This window comes from Euprymna scolopes, chromosome 44 (genome assembly GCF_053919585.1).
Source record: "Euprymna scolopes isolate OS-2025 chromosome 44, ASM5391958v1, whole genome shotgun sequence".
Classification (NCBI taxonomy): domain Eukaryota; kingdom Metazoa; phylum Mollusca; class Cephalopoda; order Sepiida; family Sepiolidae; genus Euprymna; species Euprymna scolopes.
Window position 1 is genome coordinate 55867762 of NC_136525.1, and position 16299 is coordinate 55884060.

At 37.0% G+C, this 16299-nt stretch overlaps 1 protein-coding gene across 2 annotated transcripts in view; it reads right to left on the reverse strand.

Moving 5' to 3' along the window:
• Nucleotides 1-16299, reverse strand: part of LOC145268855 (ATP-dependent RNA helicase A-like) — a 109555-nt gene that overhangs the window by 90783 nt on the left and 2473 nt on the right. The window contains exons 2-5 of one of the 2 annotated variants that reach the window (XM_080124534.1): nucleotides 11052-11161; nucleotides 10223-10357; nucleotides 6904-6955; nucleotides 5825-5913 (exon numbers count right to left, since the gene is read on the reverse strand). In XM_080124534.1, the coding sequence (XP_079980660.1) occupies nucleotides 5825-5913; nucleotides 6904-6955; nucleotides 10223-10357; nucleotides 11052-11159 (384 nt within the window). In that variant the 5' untranslated portion in view covers nucleotides 11160-11161. The remainder of the gene's footprint in view (nucleotides 1-5824; nucleotides 5914-6903; nucleotides 6956-10222; nucleotides 10358-11051; nucleotides 11162-16299) is intronic. The other variant, XM_080124535.1, reaches the window with a different exon arrangement.

Consider the following 16299-nt stretch of genomic DNA (forward strand, 5'->3'; position numbering starts at 1 on the left):
GGTTAAACCGGCAACACACTCCCTCTCTTTCTTCCCAGATCATCGCTGACTGACAACAACTCCACGTGGAACGGACCTGTCCCCACAACTTCTCTCTTGGGACTCAACAGAACATACTCAGGCTTAGCGCTTGGGGGTCGACTATGACATGAACACAAACAAGCCAACATGGTTACCTCCGCACAAAGACTTCCGTGCGGCATACACACAAACTTTCTTTCTATAGGACTGTCTCTAATCATCCATGACGCACATTTCCACATACTTTATCTCTTTCATAGAGTCAGCTGAGTCTTAGACTTCCACTGATACCATGTAACCCAGTGCTAGCTGCCTCATGGTTGGGTCGTCGGCGACTAAACCGGCTCCCCTGCCTGGGGTAACCTGGGTGAGGAGGGTGTGGGGACACCCAGCAGGACCAAAAACAAGACCTATCAAAGGTCGGATGAGCTTCTTATGAGCCAACGGCCATCTCCTGCAGCCAGAGTAGGTACCAACATATCGACCTTGTCTTTCCTTGGGTTCTACTGGCTCTGGTCAAGTTCCACTCGTGCCACTTGGGCAACGCATGAGTTTCTTTGCCCAGGCTCTCACAACGGTGGCAGATAGTTATGAGTTAAAAGTCTAGTCAAATTGACGTCACGACCAGGTGCTTTGGATCCTCCGCAACGGTGTGAGGGGCTATTTAGCCCCAGTGGGTGGCTACCACCCGCATCAAACCAGGCAGCCCCTGATCAGTAAGGTGTACTCCTTCACGTCCGCCACTTCGATGGGGTGGTCAGGCAATCACGGATGTAAATCATTCACCTGTTACAAAATCTCTTTCAACAGGCCTGTCTAATTTTTAATCTACGTCTCCACACACGGACACTTTCTACGACTAACCTGTTTTCTTATTCTTACTAACGAACACGATCAATAAAGCCGTTTTTAAATGTTAGAATGAGATTCTATCTTCATATTCTACAGACCATAGGGAATAAACTCATTCACAAAGTTCCTTTTATATAATAGTAGATATATATATACTAGCAGTTCAGCCCGGCTTTGCTCAGGCCCTATCTGCTGTTCATAACTTTATGTGCAAATGTATATATATATATTAAAAAGTTTGACGCATGTCCAGGTAACCTACATCTAAATTTTGCAGCATTTAGACACAAAATTGGTGGAGGAGTTTGGTAGAGTCTGCAAAGGTTACTCTGTAAACTTTGACCTCTTGGCAGCTAAATTTTTGCCCAAAAACTGATTAAAAAGCTTGCTGCATACCTGAATACCCTTTATGTAAAATTTCAAATGTTTAGACTCAAAATTGGCTGAATAGCTTGCTGGAGACCGCAAAGGTCAAATCTTTTGAACTTTGACCCCCTTGGAAGCCAAATTTTCAGCAGAAAAAAAAAAACGATTAAAAAGCTTGCTCTATGTCTGAATACCTTTTATGTAAAAATTCAAATGTTTAGACCAAAAATTGGCTGAGTTATTTGTTAGAGACTGCAGAGATCAAATTTTTTTTAAACTTTGACCCCAATTTTGACCCCTTAACATTTACTGTTTTGGGCTCAAATCCAATTATAAAGTTAGATCCATGTCCAAGTAACCTATATATAAAATTTCAAGAGTTTAGACCTAAAATTGACAGAGGAGTTTGATAGAGTTCTCAAAGGTCAAATCATTGAACTTTGACCCCTTAACAGCAAAATTTCTGGCCAAAAACCGATTAAAAAGGTTTTCCCAAATATCAATACCCTGTATGTCAAATTTTGAGTCTGTAGACCGAAAATTGACAGAGTTATTTGGTAAGGAAATGTACACACAGACAAACATGTTCACTTTTATATATATATATATATATATATATATTTATATATATATATATATATATATATATATATATATATATATATATATCACTGGTGCTTATTCAGCAAAAAGTAAAAGTAAAGAAAATACAGAAATGTCTTTAAGATGCATGTACTAGACACAAAATGAAGAAAGCATATTCCAAAAATCACGTAATTTGATCAAGTATTTTTTTTTTTACTAAAGAAAATTAAATAATTTGATTTTCTTTATTAAAAAAAAATACTTGATCAAATTTTATGACATGTTCAATGAGAGAGAAAACTAGCTGCCATATTTGATTGGAATCAAGGGTGGACAACTCTATTCAGCTATTTCTTTTCAATGGCTTATCAGTGGCTGCTAAAAAAAAGCTAGAAATTATAAAATTTGATTTTGTTTAAAATAATTTAAAAAATTCTTGATTTTTGTGATTTTTGGAATATAACATCTTATTCTGTGACAAAAGTTTTTCTTTATTTTTTTAAATAAGCAACAAATTTGGCTTTAAAAATATTCTGTCTTCAATTCTATAGTGATTTTAGATGTAGAAATATTGATTTTGTTACAATTACACACATGCCAGTGTGATCTCTACACATGAAAATTTTTTTCTTTTTTTTTTTACATAGGCATCACCACATTATCAAGGCCAAGAGGCCACTCAAGGATAAGGGTTAAAGAGTATACAGTAGAAATTGGACAATATAGTAATCATTAGTAATGAAAATTTGGTAAATTTGATAACTTATATGGAACGGCTCATCAAGAACTTATTTACGTTAGACTTGAAGACAAACATATTGTAGTCAGCCGGAAAGCAGGAAAACGGAAGACAATTCCACAGGCGTGCAGTTCTAAGAAAGAAGCTTTGTTCATGGAATCTACGTTTAGGTTTAGGCACAGATAAAGAGTGGGGGGAATTATTGATAGTGTTTACAGCTAGACGAGTGTTTCTTGTGAAAGTTTGGCCAGGGGGGACCATAGATTGAAGCTCAGTCAAACACTTTCCATAAGACTATAGACTATCGGCAATAAGGAAAAATAAATGCAATTCACTAAAAATAGAAAAAAATCTCTTAGCACCGAATTTACTTTAAAAATGTTTTCTTATTCGTATTATTTGGATTCATATCAGATGACTGTTCTCGTCTTAAGTGTGATTTTCACAACGTTTTGGTTGATGTAACCTCCAACCTTCTTCAGGTGTATTTTGTTGAACTTGGGAATGTTTCTGTTGAACTCGGTAATTTGGAGGGAATTACGAGTGGAACCCTTTATTTACTTAATGGGGGTAGAGTGCTCTTGTTCCTTCAGCCATGGCTGGATAGAGGTCCTAAGTAATTCGCAATTGTATTTTTTTTTTTTTTTTTTACACAGAGATCACCACTTATCAAGGCCCGGAAGCCACTCAGGGATAAGGGTTATTGCAAGTACATTATGTTAGTGAGGAGATTTGATGAAGTGTTTACTTAAGGGGGCGGTTCATTAGGAATTTGTTAACATTAGACTTGAAGACATCCAAGTTGTAGTCGGGAGGGAAGCAGGCAGACGGAACAGAGTTCCACAGGCGTGCAGTTCTAAGAAAGAAGCTTTGTTCATGAAATCCGCGTTTTGATTTAGGCACAGATATAGAGTGGGGGAAATTTTTCACAGTGGATTCAGCTAGACGGGTGTTTTTCGTGAAAGATTGGCGAGGGGGGACCAGGGATTGGAGTTCAGACGAGCACCTGCCATGAAAATAACGATAAAACAAGGATAGGCTTGCAACGTCTCTTCTGTGGGAGAGGGGTTGCAGGGTAGAGAAAAGGGCATCCCCCACTAAACCACGAAGTCTATTTTGTACTCTGTCAAGGCATGATAGGCTGTTTTTGGCAGCTCCTGCCCAGATATGGCAGCAGTATTCCATCCTTGGCCGTACTTGGCTTTTATATAGATAGAGAATTGCATCAGTAGTGAGATATCTTCTGGAGCGGTAGAAGGATCCCACCATCTTTCCAGCGACCTTGGCAACAGACTTGATGTACGTGTTCCATTTCAGATCAGGAGTAAAGGTCAAACCCAGAAGCTTGTCAAAACACGGGGCCTCACCCAGACGAGAGCCATCCATCACAATTGATGCCAGCTGGGGATCAGAGCGTTGATGATGTAAGGATAGGAGTTTGGTTTTGGATGCATTAAATTTTTCGGTCGCTTACACTGAGGATTGAACCTTCAACCTTCAGGAGAATATCACTTTTTACAATTGATTTTACCAAGTGTTCTGATCACTGCGCCATGGGTCCTTAATAATAGAAGTAACCAATCCTCATCTCAAAAATTCAGAAACGTCATGTTTTTTTATGTTTGGAATTTTACAGTGCTTTTAAATGTAGGAAAAGTGAATTTGTTAAAATTTTGAATTAAAGTAAACAAAAACGAGTATTTTTATTAATATACTAGCGGGTGGAGGGAGTTACGCGGCCTTGCCAGGTCATAATATATGCTCAAATATATTTTAATGCAGATTTCAAATTTATTATTACAGAGCCAATTCTTCATTGGATATTATATTATACCTAATATATAGTAGTAATTTCAAAATTATATTGTACCTAATATATAGTAGTAATTTCAAAATTATATTGTACCTAATATATAGTAGTAATTTCAAAATTATATTGTACCTAATATATAGTAGTAATTTCAAAATTATATTGTACCTAATATATAGTAGTAATTTCAAAATTATATTGTACCTAATATATAGTAGTAATTTCAAAATTATATTGTACCTAATATATAGTAGTAATTTCAAAATTATATTGTACCTAATGTATAGTAGTAATTTCAAAATTATATTGTACCTAATATGTAGTAGTAATTTCAAAATTATATTGTACCTAATATGTAGTAGTAATTTCAAAATTATATTGTACCTAATATATAGTAGTAATTTCAAAATTATATTGTACCTAATATATAGTAGTAATTTCAAAATTATATTGTACCTAATATATAGTAGTAATTTCAAAATTATATTGTACCTAATATATAGTAGTAATTTTAAAATTATATTGTACCTAATATATAGTAGTAATTTCAAAATTATATTGTACCTAATATATAGTAGTAATTTCAAAATTATATTGTACCTAATATATAGTAGTAATTTCAAAATTATATTGTACCTAATATATAGTAGTAATTTCCAAATTATATTGTACCTAATATATAGTAGTAATTTTAAAATTATATTATACCTAATATATAGTAGTAATTTTAAAATTATATTGTACCTAATATATAGTAGTAATTTCAAAATTATATTGTACCTAATATATAGTAGTAATTTAAAATTATATTATACCTAATATATAGTAGTAATTTTAAAATTATATTGTACCTAATATATAGTAGTAATTTCAAAATTATATTGTACCTAATATATAGTAGTAATTTAAAATTATATTATACCTAATATATAGTAGTAATTTTAAAATTATATTGTACCTAATATATAGTAGTAATTTCAAAACTAAAAAAAAAGAAAAATGACTTGGATGTCATCAGCTAAAATTTAAACCAAAATATTTAGTACTCCAGCCATGTCTCCTACTGATGTAGCTATCGAGAGACAGAAAAGAAAGAGGTAATATTAAACGACTTGGAGAAATGAATGGAATTCGAGCATGCACAGAAAGAAATAAAAATATGTCGGCAAGTTGAAATGAACATCTTGCATTTTGACTTGCCAATATATGTCTGTACATATTATTCATCCATCCAAACAAAGATTTTACTCGTTATAAACCATCTTTTGTGTATGATTACTATTTCTTATTAATTTCAGTGTCATGTGACCAGTAGTTGATTTTAGTGGTTAAATATTTACATACAGACAGACACGCATACATACATCTACTGTTTTATTTATATAGATCATAAATATTCAATATTTATATAGATTAAGATATTCATTGAGATGTAAAAGAACTGAGCTTACTTCTTTGAGTTTCCGCTTTTTACCCAGATGAACCGATTTACTCTTTGAAGAACCCTTTTTATCAGCAGGTTTAGCAGGACAGGTGGAACCTGAGAAGAAAATACATTGAAAATATTAAAAAAAGAACAAACACAAAAAATGCACTTGAAAATATTCATTATCAATTCATATATATATATATATATATATATATATATATATATATATATGAATATAACTATTTACTATAATACTATATTAAATATCAACCGACACTAGTGTTTCATCCTTTCGGGAATCATCAGTGCAGGGTGTCACAATTAACACCAATCGATAGATACAAACCCGGCAACAGAAGCCATCTCTAGCTTCATTAGCGAGGACCGTATACATTCAGCCACGGTTAACCACGAGTGGAAAATATCATGAGAAATCGAAAAGCAAATATGTAAATGAAAGGGAAGATCTTCAATGAATATGTACTACCTGTGATGATCTATGGTAGTGAAACACGAGCACTGACAACTTGCCAAAGTGAAATCTTGGCTGTAGCACAAAGAAAGATCGAGAGGATAATGTTAGTCATCACACTACAAGACAGAAAGACAAACATCTGGATCTGCCAACAAACAAGAGTTATTGATATCAAAACATCTAAGCACAGATGAGCAGGACACGTATGTCATATATTAAAAAGATATTAAAAAAAATGTTGTATATAAAAAATATTGTATATGAAAAATTGTTGTATATGTAATAAAAAAAATGTTTTATTTAAAAAAAATGGTGTATATCAAAAGAAAATATTGTATTTATAAAAAAAATGTATTAAAAAAACGCTGCATTTAAAAAAATGTATTTAAAAAAATTGGTGTATTTAAAAAGAAAATGTTGTATTTATAAAAATGTTGCATTTAAAAAAGATGTTGCATTTAAAAAAATGGTGTATTTAAAAAAATGGTATATACTAATAAAAAATGTTATATTTATAAAAATGTTGTATTGAAAAAAATGCTGCATTCAAAAAGAAAGCAGATTTCGACTAAAAAAACAAAACTCCCATTTTAGAACACACACTTTTTCCTCAACCAAATACTTACTATTGCTTAAAGAAGTAGCACTTTTTCTCCGAACGGATTTTTTCTTAGTTATCTGAAAAAAAGAAAAAGGGAAATTAAATTAATAACTGTGCATATTTGTCTGTCTTTTAATAATATATACACTTCTAAGAAAGAAGATTTGTTCATGGAATCTACGTTTTGATTTAGGCACAGAAAAAGAGTGGGGAAAATTATTGACAGTGGTTTTAGCTAGACGGGTGTTTATCGTGGAAGATTGGTGAGGGGCGACCAGAGATTGGTGCTCAAATGAGTACTTGCCATGGAAATAACGATAAAACAAAAACAGGCTCGCAACGTCTCTTCTGTGGGAGAGTGGTAGCAGGGAAGAGAAAAGGGCATCCCCCACTAAGCCACAAAGTATTTTGTACTCTGTCAAAGCAGGATAGGCTGTTTTTAGCAGCTCCTGCCCAGATGTGGCAGCAGTACTCCATCCGAGTGACTGTCATTTAATTGTTATGGACTTCCATTTCTTGTAATAAATAATTTTACCAAGAATTCTTCATAAGTGTTGTTTTCTTTAGGGTGACAACTTTATTGTTCCACATTGTTCAAATAATTTCTCCTCATCTCAAAAATTCAGAAACAGTGGAAGTTTTGTTATGATTCTGAACTTTTTAGATGAGGATAAATTATCTCTATATAAATAAAATGAACTCATTTTTTCCCCGTCGGATTTTGACCTAAATAGGATTAAAAATCAAGATATTTCATGCAAATATAATATGCACAAACGGCAGAACAATATCTGAGGTGTGTTATAGGCTTATTATTTCTCAAATTCCTCGATAATCTTAGATTTCTATACTTTTTCTGCTGCGAAGTCACGGCCAAAATCGGTTAAGATCAATGGAAGTGGTAAAATATTTTCTCTCTAATAAATTCCTCCTCCCCCTGCCACCACTTAACACCGTTTGGGGATCATTCACAAGGAACAGTTGAGAAGAGAACAGCGGTTTGGCTTCGTAGTTCTTTCATGTGAAGTTATTTAAAATCACTAAACTAAGCTGCAGTGCTCTGTGGCATAGTGGTTAGCATGCTGGACAATTCACATTATATTTTCACGTTCGCGCCGACCTACCGTAGTCGTTTTTTTTTTTTTTTTCCTAAACAACTGGAATGGACTTTTCTTGGTGGCCGAACTGTTAACGTTGCAGATATTTTTTTTTTTTTTTTTTTCACACTTTATTTTCCTACTTTTACTCATGACTCCGGGTTTGATCCTTCCTACTTACCTACCATAACATTTTTTAAAACTCCCCCCCCCCCCCGTCCGGAAACAAACACTCGGGCAACGCCGGGTACCCCCGCTAGTTTGTAATATTTGCATCCTTGGGATTGCTGTTCTCATCTTGAGTGTTTTTTTTTTACACAACATTCTTGCACCCCCCCCTCTCCTCCCATGGATTAAATAACGGGTTCTGTTCGAAATTCTGTACAGATACCCGAGTTCGACAAGCTACACCTGAAGAAGATCGAAGGTTACACTGACCGAAACATTGTGAGATAACAATCCAAGATGAGAACAGTAGTCCGAATAATCCAAATCATAAATCCTCATCTAAAAAATTCCGAAACAAAAAGACAGAATTTTATTAAATACTAGCCGAGGTGCCTGGCGTTGCCTGGGTGTTTGGAGATTTGTGAGCAAAAAAGAAAAAGTGGGCAGGCTCAAACTTGTACCGCGAAAGAGGAAATGAACGTGAAAAAAAAAAAAAGTGTTGTGTTTATTGCCAAACTTTTTTTTTTTTTTAATTACATTTTCACCCCAAACAAGGCACATTGTCACTTTGGTGTAGGGGGCTACTATCAGGGGCAGCACCTACTGGAGTACTATGTAGGGAGTTGGGCAGCAAGATGTCCGTTCACATTACACTTGAACTTCTGCATGTCAGTACAGTTGAGGAAGCAGGGATCTGTAATGGAATTCCAAAGTCTAGCGGTTCTGAGGAAGAAACTACTGGAATAGAAAGCTCTTTTACATCTAGGGATCTCTACTGTGTGGGGGTGGGATTTAGCTGCCTGTCAGGTTTGTCGAGGGTGTTTACATCGTGGGGGCACAAGTGCTTGCAGTTTGTCAGAGCATTCACCATTAAAATACTTATAGAACAGGCAGAGGGATGCAACATTTCGTCGATGGGATAGAGGCTGAAGCTTAGATGACAGTTCAGGACTTTTGGTGATTTTTGAACCTTGTTTAGGAGCGAGAGACTAGTAGCAGATGCACCAGCCCAAATATGACAACAATACTCCATACATGGGCGAATGGTGGTCTTATAGAGGTACAGGATACTTTCAGTTGTTAGTAGTTTTCTAGCACGGTAGAGAGAGAGCCTACCTTCTTCGCAGCGGTCCTGGCAATGCTTTCAATGTAATTGTTCCAACTCATGTTTACTGGAAGAGGCGAAGGTTTAAATTAAGGCTAGTCAATCAAAAAGAGGGGATGACTTTCGAAAATATTGGCGAAAAAAGCGACCCCTCCTTGTAGAAAAGTGCCCAGTTAAGGGTGAAGGAAATAATGTTTTTAGCCAATTTTTTTATATTTGTATTTTGGTCGAGCTTCAAAACGATACCGATCTCGTGAAAATCTGTCACCTCTGTCAAAAGCTTTAGGCAGACATACAAACATACATACAAACATACATACAGACATACATACAGACAGGTGAGATTTATGTCATAGATAAGAGTAAGAAATGGTTTGCGACTCGTCCTTGTAGTAAATTGTAGTAAAGTACCTGGTTAAGAGTGAAGGAATTAGTTTTTAGTCAATTTTTCGATATTTGCCGTCCGAAGGGTCGAGCTTCCAAAACAATACCGATCTCGTGAAAATTTGTCACCTCTGTCGAAAGTTTTAGGCAGACATACAAACATACATACAATACATTTAAATAGACAAGTGAGATTTATGTTATAGAAGACTATTTAATTTAATTTTATTTATTGAAATACTTTGAGATGAGTAATCTTGTACATCTTTTTATTTATTTATTTAGAGATAGCGGTTTCAATCCTACCCAAAGCCAGCCAAAGGATTAGTTGGCCAAAACTTGGTGAGACGACAACTATGGAAGGCAGTAATTACTCAAGATACAGTTAAGAGATTCAGCAATCCTATCCCATTGCAGTTAATCACCTGACGAAGGCCGGAGGAATAGTTGGCTGAAACGTAATGAATCAACAACTATAAAGGATGAAGATAATAGTCCGCAAATATTTTTTTAAAAAATACAGAAAGACGGAAGTCCGCTACTTCGAAGAGAAAAGTGTATGTGTGTGTTGGGGAGGAGGCTGTACTTACCCCCTGCACTTTCGATTGTTGCACAATTCTTTCGCGTACTAAGTAGTCAATAAACGCTCGTGCGGCATTTCTTTGTGCATCTTTCTTGTTTGAAGAATATCCGATCCCAATGTAGGAATAGGATTTTACTTTAGCCTATGAATACACCAAAATAAAAATATTCAGTACAAAGAAGATTAACGAGAGATGAGGCTTTTGAATTCAACAAAAGACCAAGATTCACCTCAAAACTCAATCACCTCCATTTCTGTATAAGAAAAATCAAAAAATAAATATTAAACAAAAACTGAGAGCCAATTTAATCAACTAACTGGCGACAGACATTAGGCGTGGAACGCTTCAAAGTAACCATGTTGTCTCAGTCAGCTTTCTACTTCACTCCTTCAACAGTGACCCTTGTACCTATCTTATGTAAGCTGCTGGAATCTTTCAATGGGCCATATTTTTATCTTTGAATAACAGTTTTAAATGTACACATCATAATTTCGCTTCAGCATTTTTTTTTTCATTTTTAAGTATTTTGACGTTTAAGGAAATTTAAGTTTTTTTAGGTTGATATTTTAATTTTAGATTTTTTTTTGTTTTTTTGATTTCTTAATATGGTTTTAAATATTTAGATTAACGGGGGCTTTGCATATGTAATTTTCATTATGGTTTTAAATATTTAGATTGACGGGGGGGGGGGGTCGTATATGTAATTTTCCTTGATTTTCAATTAATGGTCTTCGTCCGGCCCGCGACTTGTTCTTATATCCGGATCGTAAAGACAAAATGAGTTGCCGACCTCTGATTTAGATTAAATGTAAAAGAAAATGTTTATTATTCTTACTTCACATTTGAATTGGTGTCGGTGACGTCCCTCGAACTTGCTAAACTCAAAAGTATGCGTTACTTTTTGCTTTTCACACCACGTGTGCAAGAACTCTTTGACATTCATGGCTGGAGAAAGAAAATTAAAAAGCATGACAATCAATATGTTAATCAATACGACAGTAAGATAGTATTTCCTTTAATAATTGCATAAAACCTTACCAACCATCAATAGCTATGGCTAAAGATACATTACCTGAAAGTACTTCATCCAATCTACTTGGCTTAACGTTCACAGGAAACATGAGTTGGAATAGATACATCGAGATCATTGCTAAGGTTGCTGCAAAAAAAGTGGGCTCTCCCTACCATGCTAGAAAGTTACTTATGCCTGAAAGTATCCTGTACTTCTACAAGGCCACCATTCACTCATGTATGGAGTACTGCTGTCACATTTGGGCTGGTGCATCTGCTACTAGTCTCTCGCTCCTGGACAGGGTACAAAAGAGAGTCGCCAACCAGATAGGTCCCGAACTGCCATCTAAGCTTCAGCCCCTGTCCCATTGATGAAATGATTCATCCCTCTGCCTCTTCTACAAGTATTTTAATGGTGAATGCTCTGACGAACTGCAAGCCCTTGTATCCCCTCAATGAAAATAAACCCAACAAGCAGCGAAGTTCCACCCCTACACAGTAGGGATCCTTAGATGTAGCTTCTTCCCAAGAACTGCTATACTTTGGAATTCCCTCCAGAGTTCCTGCTTCCCCAACGGTACTGACATGCAGAAGTTCAAGTGTAATGTGAACAGACATCTTGCTACTAAACTTTCTACATCATCATCATCATCATCATGCAGTTCGTCAGTCTTGACGATGACTAGTTGGGGCCTCAGTGCTTTATCCTTCGGTGTTGGCATAATCCCCTTTCTGTGTGAAACATCCGGTCACAGGCACTGCATATGTGGGTGCTAGGGTTGTGTTATCTATAGTGTCTCAGTTCTAAGGCTTCTCCAATTTCTCTCTCTATTTCTTTCTTTCCTTTGTTGAGACTGTTCTGCCAACTGCTCCTTTCTTTGGCTTGTTCCTCCCAACTCTTGACATTGATGTTCATTTCCTTCAGGTGCCACTTTGTTACATCTTTGTAGTGAAGCTTCCGACCTTGTGGGTTCCATTTTCCAGTTCCCCATAGAATATCATCTTTGGAATTCGGTTGTCTTCCATTCTGGCAATGTGCCTAGTCCATCGTAGTTGCATAGTAGCAAGGATAGCTTCCACGCTATCTAGGTTTGCTCTCCTGAGAACGTTCGTGTTTGGTATGTATTTGATCTTCATGATCCTTCTGAGGTGTCTCTGTTGGACAGCTTGAACTTTCTACATAGTACCCCTTTATTTTTATTTATTTTTTTTTTTTATTATTACATTTTCACCCCAAACAAGGCACATTGCCACTTTGGTGTAGGGGGCTACTATCAGGGGAAACATCTACTGGGGTACTATGTAGGGATTAGGGCAGCGAGATGTTGGTTCACGTTGCACTTGAACTTATGCATGTCAGTACAGTTGGGGAAGCAGTGACCCGGAATGGAATTCCAAAGTCTAGCAGTTCTGAGGAAGAAACTACTGGAGTAGAAGGATCTTTTACATCTAGGGATCTCTACAGTGTGGGGGTGGGATTTTGCAGCTTGTCGGGTCTGTCGAGGGTGTTCACGTCGTGGGGGCACAAGTGCTTGCAGTTCTTCAGAGCATTCACCATTATAATACTTGTAGAACAGGCAGAGGGATGCAACGTTTCGACGATGGGACAGAGGCTGAAGTTTTGATGCCAGTTTAGGGCCTATCAGATTTGCGACTCTCTTTTGAACCTTGTCAAGGAGCGAGAGACTAGTAGCCGATGCACCGGCCCAAATATGACAGCAATACTCCATACATGGGCGAATAGTGGCCTTATAGAGGTACAGGATACTTTCGGGTGTTAAAAGTTTTCTAGCACGGTAGAGAGAGCCCACCTTCCTTGCAGCGGCCCTGGCAATGCCCTCGATGTAACTGTTCCAACTCATGTTTCCAGTGAACGTTAGGCCAAGGAGCTTGAGAGACGTACTCTCAGATAAAGAGTCGTTGGCCATTGCTATAGGTGGTAGAGAAGGTTTCTTGTAATTATTGAATGAAACCAGTTTTGTCTTGGTGGCATTGAACGTGACCATCCATTTTTGTCCCCATTCCACTACTGATTGGAGGTCATCCTCTAGTGTTTCTGCCATTACTTTAGATATATGTTCGTTTGTTTTCCTGTCGTGCCTGCTATAGAGTGTGGTGTCATCAGCATATATCCCCATCTCAGAGGCAATCTTGTCGGGGAGGTCATTTATGAATATCAGGAACAGCAGAGGTCCCAGGATAGATCCCTGGGGCACTCCCGCATTTATATCATATTGTTTAGATGTACGACCGTCGAGGACAACCTGGATTTTTCTCTTATCTAAGAAGGATTTAATTACGTTAAGTATTCTACCAGTGATACCGTAAGATCTAATCTTCCTGAGGAGACCCTCATGCCATACCCTGTCAAAAGCCTTAGATATATCTAGAGCTACCGCTCTTCCCTCTCCCGCTTTGTCCAGTGAATGGTATATGCGTTCAGAGATTACAGTGAGGATGTCTGCCGTAGAACGGGCTTGTCTAAATCCATATTGGTCAGAAGTTTAGCATCTGTAAGGTGCTGGACTAGAGCATGGTTAATTAAGGTCTCAAATATTTTGGCAAAAAGTGGGAGGAGGCTAATAGGGCAATAATTTAATGGGTCAGTTTTTTCGCCAGAATTCTTGAATACTGGTACTACAGAAGCAGTTTTCCAACAGCTCGGAAAGCAAGATTCATTAAGGCATTTGTTGTAGAGTTTGGAGAGAACTGGAGCTACTTCGGCTGAGCACTTTTTTAATAGCACAGCTGGGATGAGGTCGGGTCCACATGCTTTGGAAGTGTCAAGGTTTTTTATGATAGCATGCACCTGAGCAGGGGTGATTTTCAGGTCGTCTAGCGTGGCGTCTGTCCGCATAGGAAATTGAGGTAGGGGGTGGTTTAGAGGGTCCAGTGTGGAGTTTGAGGCAAACCGACTGGCAAGCATGTTAGCCTTCTCGGTTGCTGAGCAAAGAACCTCGTGATTGTTGGTTAGTGGGGGAATTGTTGATTGCCCATTATTTACTACACTGTTGTAGATTTTCCAGAAGTCACGAGTTCCTAGTTTTTGTGCTTCGATGCGTTTTTTCGTGGTTTCCGTAAATTCCCTCTTAGCTGTCGCTATTTCTTTCTTAACGTTACTTCTAGCTTCTATGTACTTCTGTCTGTTTGAACTGGACTTATGTCGATTAAACCTACGGAATGCATGCTGCCTTTGAGCAATGGCAGTTGCGCAAGTCGAAGTAAACCATTGGGGAGAGTGGGGCTTGCTATAGAATTTCCGCATGGGAACATGCGCTTCTATTGCAGTTTTGAACCATTCAGTGGTCTCGGTTGCACACTGTTCAGCAGGAAGAGAAAAAATATTTCCCCATGGGGCGTCTCTGATAAGATCTCTGATAGCTTCCCAGTCAGCCTTTTTATAATATCTCGTTGTTTTGAGCACTGGCTCTTCAGTTTTGGGTCTAGAGTTTAGGGCGATTTCAACCATTATCACCGCATGATCAGCGTTCCCAAGTGGGCTGTCAGCTTTCGTTACACAATCATCAGGAACTGTGGTCAAAAACAGATCTAATAGTGATGCGTGTTGTTCTTCCTGATCAGGGAAGCGAGGTTCCTGATAGTAGCTCCTGACATCAAAGTGGCATTGTGCCTTGTTTGGGGTGAAAATGTAATTAAAAAAAAAAATAAATAAATAAAAAATTTCAAGTCAAATTGAAATTCACAATATCTTTTTTTTTCTTAATTAAATTGTTAGGTGAAAGTACAGAATAGTTGCAAAACACCCTTCCCATGTTAAGATTAATTAAACTAGAATGGTCGGCATTGTGTTATAGTTAAAATAAACTTACGCTTTGATCAAGTAGGTTTTATTTTTAGAAATGAAAATCAAATGTTTGAACACATATCTAGAGAAATGGCAGAAACACTAGAGGACAACCTTCAATCTGCAGTGGAATGGGGATAAAAATGGATGGTCACATTCAATGCTGCCAAGACTAAAACTTGTTTCCTTCAATAACTACAAGAAACCTTCTCTACCAACAATAGCAATGGCCAATAAATCTTTATCTGAACGTACATCTTTTAAACTCCTCGGCCAACGTTCACAGGAAACATGAGTTAGAAAAATTACATTGAGAGCATTGCCAAAACCGCTGCGAAAAAGGTAGGTTCTCTCTACCGTGCTAAAAAGCTACTAATGCGCGAAAGTATCCTGTATCTCTATAATGCCACCATTCGCCCATGTATGGAGTATTGTTGTCATATTTGGGCTGGTGCATCTGCTACTAGTCTCTCACTCCTAGACAAGGTTCAAAAGAGAGTTGCCAACCTAATAGGTCCTGAACTGTCATCTAAATTTCAGCCTCTGTCCCATCAATGAAATGAAGCATCCCTTTGCCTGTTCTATAAGTATTTTAATGGTGAATGCTCTGACGAACTGCAAGCACTTGTACCCCCTCAACGTAAATACCCCCGACAAACCTGACAAGCAGCAAAATCCCACCTCTTCACAGTTGAGATCCCTAGATGTAAGAGAGCCTTCTACTCCAGTAGTTTCTTCCCCAGAACCGCTGGACTTTGGAATTCCCTTCCGAGTAACTCCTTCCCCAACTGTACTGACATGCAGAAGTTTAAGTGTAACGTGAATCGACATCTTCCTGCCCAAGTCCCTACATAGTAACCCTGTAGCGTATGTCCCTGATAGTAGCCCCTACATCAAAGTAACAATGTGCCTTGTTTGGGGTAAAAATGTAATAATAAAAAAAAAAAAATTTTTTTAAATTGTATCCTAGTCATCTTATTTCGTGGACGAGGAGGGGGGTATGTCTTTAAGCAAAAAAAGGATTAAGGACAAAGTGAAAAAGGATTTAAAAAAAAAAAGGCAGAGAAACTATGTAAAATAAGTGAAAAAATAAAAATAACTAAAAATATTTATCTAGGTATTTTTCTGTCCATGTTTCAAAATAATCTCGTCAAATTTTGTCAAAATTATTTTGACAAACTTTAAGTGGTGATAGAGTTATCTCCCTTTACGCCCTCCCTCCTCCCCGTCTGTGAAATATGCAAGATAGCCGGGATACGATCGATCT